Source organism: Thermobia domestica, unplaced genomic scaffold (assembly GCF_964235325.1).
Source record: "Thermobia domestica unplaced genomic scaffold, izTheDome1.hap1.1 HAP1_SCAFFOLD_492, whole genome shotgun sequence".
NCBI lineage: Eukaryota > Metazoa > Arthropoda > Insecta > Zygentoma > Lepismatidae > Thermobia > Thermobia domestica.
In genome coordinates, this window is record NW_027656202.1 from 130,590 (window position 1) to 139,828 (window position 9,239).

General features: G+C 36.7%; 1 protein-coding gene across 1 annotated transcript; it reads right to left on the minus strand.

The window, feature by feature from the left end:
• Positions 1-7,914: 7,914 nt before the first annotated feature.
• Positions 7,915-8,934, minus strand: LOC145676985 (zinc finger MYM-type protein 1-like). The gene has a single exon (XM_081747705.1). The coding sequence runs from the start codon at positions 8,932-8,934 to the stop codon at positions 7,915-7,917; it is 1,020 nt and encodes a 339-aa protein (XP_081603831.1).
• Positions 8,935-9,239: the final 305 nt, after the last annotated feature.

The following is a 9,239-nucleotide window of genomic DNA, read 5'->3' on the forward strand; positions in this document are numbered from 1 at the left end:
GAAATTTCGCCCTATAGCGTGGTGCGTGCATCCAAGACAGAGGAAATGTAGATCAAATCGTCTCAGGACAAAATAAAATTTTCGTATTATGATGAAAAAGATATTGGTGATACAAAATTAATTCTTACCTGAGAAGTTCCCAGTGGCACTCAACCACAACACTGACGTTAGAATCGCCAGAAGCAATTTTTGGATCAACATTTCTACCATCTGTTTGGGTTTCCAGTTTCTTCACAGCATTGCCCGTTTCATAAAGATTCTTCATTTTTGAACTAAACAAACCATTTATTATTACATGTTTTCCAACGATCTCCTATGTTCGCTTTCTTGTCTCATATAGTTTTAATTACATTAATGAACTTCCTCCAAATGATGTCCTTTTTCCCGTAAAACTCATATTAAGCGATGCTAAGTTGTTGGGAGACAGAACCAACATGTACTGTACCAACTAATACCTGCGATATTTTAATTTCAGAACCGCAACTTAGCAAAGAGCCTTTTGTTTGTTTTCTGAATACAACACAAAAACTTGTTTCCATGATCACTTTAATTTATTTTTTAAATCTTAATTCTACAACTCAGCCCAAAACCTTCCACTACGACCTTCCTCGCAAGTTAACTGACAAGCATTTAGACAATACAATAAACGTTAAAAACAAGGGGAAACATATACAAAATAAGTTTTACATCATCACATTGACTTGCTGTAACTACGAAAAATAAAAACATTCACACTAGAAGAAAGGAGCACCTTTGACAATTTTCTCTCTGGTAATTATTTTATACAAAATTAAATTAAATTAGCACGTGTTTAAAACAAGTTTTAAAAATACACGTGTTTAAAACATATATAAAATCTGTTTTAAACAAAACAACCCTATTGAAAGCTTGAGTTCCCTCACTCTTACATGCTTGTATTTTATGATGTTAACACTACCCACAATACTTTATTTGATGATGACACGTTTCCTCACAAACCAAATTTATTCGTGGCACAACAAGTATGTTACAACTGTATTCAAGATGAAGAAATGCATTAATCGTGTGAAATTTGTGGACAACAAGAACACATCTTTCAAGATGACCCCATCAATGGCTTTCTTGCGTATTTACATTAACAAGGAGCCGATACTAAGAACATTACATGTTTAGCACATAATTCTAAAGGATATGATGGTCATTTCACACTTAAATCCTTAGTGGAAGAACAGAAACTTAAATGAACTCTGATTTTGAATCAAGCGAATATTTTAAATATGAAAGTGAATAATTTATCATTTATTGATTCGTTAAATTTTATGTCGATGGTATTAAGTATACTATCCAAGGCATTTCATTTACCGGTGACCAACCAACATTTTCCTTACTTTTTAAGTGCTGCTGCAACCTAGACGTTTGAGGGATAATTACTGGACATCCATTATTATAGTGGGGAAGAAATAAAAGTGAATGAGATTTCATAAGATGGTAAAACGAACTTCAGACGACAGGCTTATTTTTCAAGAACAATTTGTGTAATACTGTGTACAGGATGTCAATGTACTTTGACTTGCTCTTTATCTTTTATTACAAATTTGGAAGCAGAGAAACATGTAAATCTATGATAGTAGACAATAGCAATAGAAAGTGCCTGCAACTTCGTTTTTCGTCGAAATTTCTTGAAGCCCAATATCATTAGCATCATTCTTGAAAGAAACTACCGTCATAGATATAATTAATCTTGTATTGCACTTGAATGGATTGCCTACGTGGAGGAGACAGACCATCTTATTATACATGCTATTACAGAAAAGGAAATTTCTGTTGCCCGTTTTCATCAGGACAGTATGTCAAGGTACACATCCTGATACACAAAAGCTTGTTTACGAATTTCAAGGTTCTAATTTCCACAGGTGTTCGTAATATTCCTGTACAAGCCATAATCAGCATATTTTACGAAAATTCCGAAGACAGCATGAATTATCGTTACGAAAGTACACATATTAAAATGGAAGTATTACTTTTTATGGGATATAGGGTGCACGAAGTATCGGAGTGTGAATTCCATCACCTCTTAAAATCTAATCCAGTATTGCCGTCTTTTTGAAATACGCATTCGTACAGCAATAAGGCATTATTAAACCCATGAGAGTTTTACGGCGGTCTTGTAGCAAATGAAGATGAAGAAATTCGATACTTGGACATTGAGGGCCTTATGCAGAGCCACTTGAACGCGTGACTAGTGCCATACTAAAGAGTTCGACTAACATATGTTACCTCCAGTAGTCAGGCTTTTAGTATGATACTAATCATACTTCAAAACGACTCTGTATAAGGCGGCGTTTCTTTGTATCCATTTATTAATAAGTGTGAACAATATCCAGTAGAGCACCCAGAACCTACAGGGAGATCCAGAAGTACCTGCCATTAAAGATGTTAATGGATTAATCAAATTTAGCATCTTGCTGCCAACAAATATCGTCCATCCTGTGCTCCCATTTTGCACCGATAAGAAGCTGTTGTTCCCACTTTCTGCTGCATAAGCCACTGAATTCAATCAAGATTCTCAATACAATCATTCCGACAGCGAACAATACCTGATAGGTACATAGGTGTCCTACGAAATTGAAAAACAGGAATATATTCAGAGGTTACAAACACGTGAAGGAATTACTTTATATAGATTGAATATGGTAACTAATCCAGGACGTCACAGTTTCGCGAAACTTTGCTTTTCGATGTGGGAGCACCTTCCCATGAGACAATTTCAGTCAGACTCAATGATTAGTAATTCAAAACAAATAGCTGATTTTGAAAAACGGTACACCTCAAGATATTTGTCTCTGAAAAACGGAAAGAATACGCCTTGGTAATCTATGATCCCGATACGAAGTCAACGAATTATATTTTCGAAATTAGATGACTTACAGTGAATTACACAACACTCAAAAGCAAAATTTCAATAACACTGTTCAACAACGAAAATGTAAATTGAACAAAATGAGCTAATTCTTATTGATTTTGTGGTGTTGATCACGAATTTGAAAGTTATTTTCGAATATTAGCTCTACTTTTCGTTTTACAGGCATGTATAATAATAACGCTTTAAAAATAAATATATTCGCTTCGTTTGGGGTAAAATGTTACACTGATCCGGTCACACTGGAGAAACTATACGAACGCTTGGTTTCATTCTGTTCCTTATCTCAGTAGTGTTCTGCTATTGTTAGAAAAGACAGGTTTAGTGCAGTTATCAGCGTTTTGGGTGTGACGTTTGTGTAGTGCAGGACATAAAAATACAACTACAAGTACGCAAAAATACTGGTATTTCGAATGTATATTTTTAAATAGTTGTCGGAACTATTTCAAGTGACATTTTGAGGATTTCAATAAACAAAAATGCCGCAAAATTGTGTAAACAGTGCGGATAGCTTCTGCTACGTGTGTGGGGAAGTGACATTTTCCTCACAAAAGCAGACTATATCTCCACTAATAAGAAAAGCCTATCAATATTACTTTGGTTGTAAAATTGGAGACCAAGATAAATCTTGGGCACCCCACATTGCGTGTTAACACTTGTGCCAGCAATCTAAGAAATTGGATTAATGGGAAGGGGCGCTCAATGCCTTTTGCAGTGCCCATGATTTGGAGGGAGCCAAGCGACCACATCAGAGACTGTTATTTTTGTATGGTTCCTTCCGTCAAGAAAGGAATTTCCACGAAGAAGAAGCGGCCCTTGATCTATCCTAACATTCCTTCTGCAATGCGCCCTGTTCCACATGGAGAAGGACTACCTGTTCCTGACCCACCTAAACAATACGATTTTTTTTTTCTGATGATGATCAGGAGTTGAAGCTATTGAATCAAGTACTTCGAAGGACCCTACGTTTGTTGTAGAAGAACCTCCATGTGAACCACATAGACTTACTCAAGACGAACTAAGTGATCTAATTAGAGACTTGGACCTCTCGAAAAGCAAAGCCGAAATTTTAGCGTCACGCTTAAAGCAATGGAATTTATTGCAGCAAAAAGTAAATATTTCAATGTATCGGAATAGGGAGATGTTCACTTCATTTTTTACTATGGAAGACACACTTCTGGCATGTACAGATGTAAATGGTCTTGTGAGGGCACTTAAAATTAATTACGAACGTACGGAGTGGAGGCTCTTTATAGATTCGTCCAATGTGAGTTTAAAGGCAATGCTTTTACATATTGGAAATGAACTTCCTTCAATTCCTGTAGGTTACGCAGTTCATATGAAGGAATCTTATGAAAACTTGAAACGTTTACTTCAAGCCATTAAATATTACGATTTTCAGTGGCTCATTTATGGTGACCTTAAAGTAATAGCACTGTTGCTAGGTATGCAGTTAGGGTATACAAAGTATTGTTGCTTTATATGTGAATGGGACAGTAGAGATCGTGGATCTCATTACCGCAAAAGTGATTGGAATACCAGAGAAACTCTTCAGCCGGGAGTGAAAAATGTGCAGCATGAACCACTGGTAGATCGTAACCGAATTTTGCTTCCCCCTCTACATACTAAATTAGGTCTTATGAAAAGTTTTGTTAACAGCATGAACCAAGAGGATGAGGCCTATAAGTACCTAAGAGGACAATTCCCTTGATTAAGTGATGCCAAAGTTAAAGAGGGTGTTTTCATAGGGCCACAGATTAGGCAACTATTCAAAGATCACAAGTTCGATGAAATTCTCCAAGGTGAGGAGAAAGCTGCGTGGGAAAGCTTGAAGAGTGTTTGTTCACAGTTCTTGGGAAGACACCGAGCAACAAATTACAAACAACTGGTAGCAAAGTTGTTATTGTGCTACGGAAATCTTGGTTGCAATATGTCTCTGAAACTCCACTTTCTTCATTCACATCTAGACTTTTTTCCCGAAGATTGTGGAGCAGTAAGTGACAAACATGGTGAGCGTTTCCATTAAGATATTGCAGCCATCGAGAAGAGCTATGAGGGAAAGTGGAGTTCTAACATATTGGCCGACTACTGTTGGACTATTGCAAGGGATGCTCCAGATGTAACCTACAAAAGGCAAGCCAAGCGAAGACGCTCAAAATAAAATAAACATATTCCTGTACAAGGGATCACTTGAAACTTTTGTCTACATTGCAGTGTAGTTCTTGCACAAAAAGGTATTTGTACATATTTTTCATGTTTTGATGTTAATACTGATTTTTATTACAGAATTGTCAATGTTTAACGTGACCACGGTTACTTTATTTTCTGTATCGCTGTGAAACTGGTATTTGCGCAATTTTGAAAAAGGAAGTACAAGGAAGTACAAGAATTATAGAAAGCTTTAGGTTAGGGTACTTCTTAACTCCCCAGCTTATCACATCACAGTGAAGTAGATAAAAGAAAGTAAAATGTAGGTTTTTACAAGGATTTTGCTTAAATTTTCTATAAATATTAATACATTTGTATATATACAGCTACTGTTGTACAGGGGCGTTTTTTTACAACCTGAGCTAAGAATTTTTTTTTATTATCATTTCCTTTCATATTCTGCTTAAATGAATGTAAAAATGGCAATTTCAAAGAATTTACATACTTTTGATCAAAATTTGTTGAACAGTGTAATCTGGTACAATTTATTGTAGAACATAAATAATCATAAATTGGATTAATGGTAAGAGGCACTCAATGCCTTTTGCAGTGCCCATGGTTTGGAGGGAGCCAAGCGACTACATCAGAGACTGTTATTTTTGTATGGTTCCTTCCGTCAAAAGAAAATATCCATTAATTTTGCTCATAAAATTTTCAAGACTCGAAATCACAATCATACAAAAGCAGAAGAAAAATACAGTTTCAATTATTAAAAATACGCTGACTGCAGTGGTGTAGCCAAACCAACTTAAGTGGGGGGCCTGAGATTCACATGGGGGGCCCTTATAGAAATATCATATTTTGTTCTTCAAACAAAAATTCCCGGTAAACAAAGGTCTCCTGGGCATCTTAGACTCATAGTAATCGAAGAACAAAAACTTCAGAAGGCAGAGCACAATTTCAGATTTCATACACAAAGGAAGTTTTTATTTTGGATTATCTAACATGTGTCCTTGTACTTAATGTTTGCAGTAAAAATTTACGTTTTCGGCACAGGGCAAGGGCACCAACACCACTGCAAACATTAATTACAAGAGTATTTGTTAGATGGTTGCGGAGCAATTCAAGATGAAATGTTCGAACACAATGCGTAATTTAGTGCAGGTTAAATTTGGTTAGGATAAATGTATTTACACTTGTATACAGTTTACAAAACAATTCAACCTTACCTAATCTTTACGTCTATGCGTAAAAATCGATAGTCACGTTTACATGTTGATGCAAACTATTCGTAGATTATTTTCGGCGCAGACATGTAGACAGCAACGTAGACTATAATGGCTTCTTGTACTGTGTCTTGTGTGAAACTTTGACAGTTGAAATTTATAATTAAGCATACCACTAAATGTTCGGAGGTGTTAATTTTGAACTAAAACGTTCAGTTAATGTAAAAGCAAAATGGCCAACACAGTTACTTCTAGACTGAAGGCGCATAGAGATAAGAACCGTTGTTGCTGGGGAACGTTATTAAAACTTAATTACATTTGTGATAATTAGAAAGTGACCTATGAAGAGAGCAACGATGTACTGTAGGTAACTGGTCCACCGTATGTGAAACATTACGAATTCGAGTAGAAGAATGCCGTATATTCTTAATTACAAAAACTAAATGGTTCTAAATTCCATCACTCACACAAATGTTTAATTTACCTCTTCTACAGCAAATTAACTTCAATTTCTAAAGCCCTAAACACGCTTTGCCGTTAAAATTGTAACAGCATAAATAAGTACAACTGAAAATATTATGCGAGAATACTCTAGAACAAGGGTGCAGGAGACGAGTACGGCAAGAGTGCAGACAATTCCCATGCTTACGCATAGCGTTAAAAAATCCCTTCTCCATGACTTCAAGGGTGCATATGGTCAACAGTTATATTTTTGGATAAACAATTTTAGATGAAACTCGTCTTTAGAATTTTAAATGAAAATATATCTTTACACAACGAAGTTATGGGCCATGAGGGCACATTAAATATTAAGCTTTTATCACACCTTTTTATAGGACTTGAGGAAAATCTACTGAATGTTTTGAATATGAATTTACTATCAGCTCACAACAAATACATATATAAGTATTTACAAGAAAAGGGAACGACGGTACGAATTCTGAACATTCAGAATTAAAATTGTAATTGCATTACAGAAAATGATGCTTTAAAGTTCAAAAACAAACAGATGCAGTTTTTGTTTTTCAATATAGGGGGAGTTTTCGTGACTTCTGAGAAAACCTCTTCAAAAACCTGTCGACAGAAATATCCTCAAAAACTTTACTTTCGAACGAAAGAAGTACTAAGTTTGCTTTACGACATGTAGCATCGAGCGTCTATAGGGTGTCAATACACGAGTAAGGGTGGAAAACGAGTTTTCGCACGATGCAGTAGAGGCTCCAAAAGTTAATCCAGCAGCATACAAAGAATACATCCCTGGAAAAGCCCCTCTGTACGGGTATAACATTTCCGTCAGTCTGTGAATGGTTATGGTAGGTAAATCACTACATTGTTTCAATAAAAATCGCTTACAAGTTGCAATTTCCTCTGCATCAGGAGTATATGTAATGAGTTCACACAATGGTGCAAGTTCCTTAACGTCAAGAAAATTTTCTGAATTTATTTCTCTTAATGTCTTGAGAGAAAAAAAATATTCGTATTTCTTTCACTGAATCGAGCTGAAATCTCCGTGGTTACACAATCAATTACATGAAACTATAGCTTCTAATAAGTATCTGGGCTTGTGTCCCTTTCTCTTCCATAATCCAGGGTATTTTCGTACACCACCATGTCGCGTACTGAAGAGCTAGTCTTGCAAATTCATTTTCGTGGAGGGCAATTGTCTGTCTCGTCCGAAAATTCATGACGTATCTCATTTTGCAACTCATTGAAACTGTCTTCAGTGCGTAACGAAGAAACTTCTTCGACGACGGATTGAATAACACCAACTGCTGAGCACAAATCAATTGCTTCAGACTGCAGCATGGCAATAGCAGGTTGCACAATCTTCAGAATTTTCCTCACAAAGGAGGCCAGAAACTTGAACATGGGTCTATTTATCTTCTGTAATAGACCTGAAGCCTTAATGGAGAGATTTTCATCGAGATCAGTTTCCTCTTCAATAGCTGTGAAAAGCGCTACCAGTTCCTGGTAACTGGATACAATAGCTTCTGTTGTTGCTAAATGGCCAGTCCATCGATGTTCTAGCAAACGTTTGAGCTTTGTACCCTTGTACTTCGTCATTATACTAGGTTTCCTAACATAGTTATAAATTGCGTCGCATACTTCAAAGAACTGTCGAATCCTGTTTCCAGTAGAAAGGGCATGTATAACAACTAGGTGCAACTGATGGTTAAAGCAGTGAACATACGGAATAGTTTTTCCAACTGAGTCTTGTACTAATTTCTGTACACCGCCATGCCTCCCTGACATAACATTTGCGCCGTCGTAGCACTGACTAAGAAGGTTTTTTTCGTTGATACCTGCACTTTTGAATACACTAACAACTGCATTCACTATTCCTGCTGCACTCTGATCATTAATCTGCATCATCTCTACAAGATTCTCACATACTTGTCCTCGAATTACATATCGCACGATTACAGAAAGATTTTCTACACCACTTTTGTCCCTTGTACAGTCGACTTTCAGAGTAAAAAACGAACAATCGCTAGAATTTACCCCGGAAGCAATATCTTCCCGAACTAAATGCGCTGCAATTTGAATCACTTCGTTTTGAGTTTCGGGAGACGTGTATTTTGCATTTTTAGGAATAATGCCACTTATTTCACGCAAAGTTTGATCTCTCTTGCAAGTAATTTCAAAGAGTCTTAAAAACATACCTGGTGCTTCACTGTCACTGTTTTCATATAGGAAAACTTCCTCAACACCAGTACCACTTGCGCAAGTAGTAGTGGTCCCCGTATATGCAACTGAGTCAGCAAATTTTTTGTGACGTCATAGGCCAAAGGTCAATGACCTTGGCCCGGGGTCAATGACCTAGGGGTACATAGGACCACCCCCTCTAAATTTTGGCAGGGGTACCTTGGCCCACCCCCTAAATTTTGGCAGGGGTACATAGGACCACCCCCCTTAAATTTTGGAAATTGCCAAATTTAAAAATTTGGTATGCAAGCCTAGGACCA

Coding starts and splice junctions, on each gene's coding strand:
- LOC145676985 (XM_081747705.1), bottom strand. CDS start 8,934: ATGTTTTTAAGACTCTTTGAAATTACTTGCAAGAGAGATCAAACTTTG.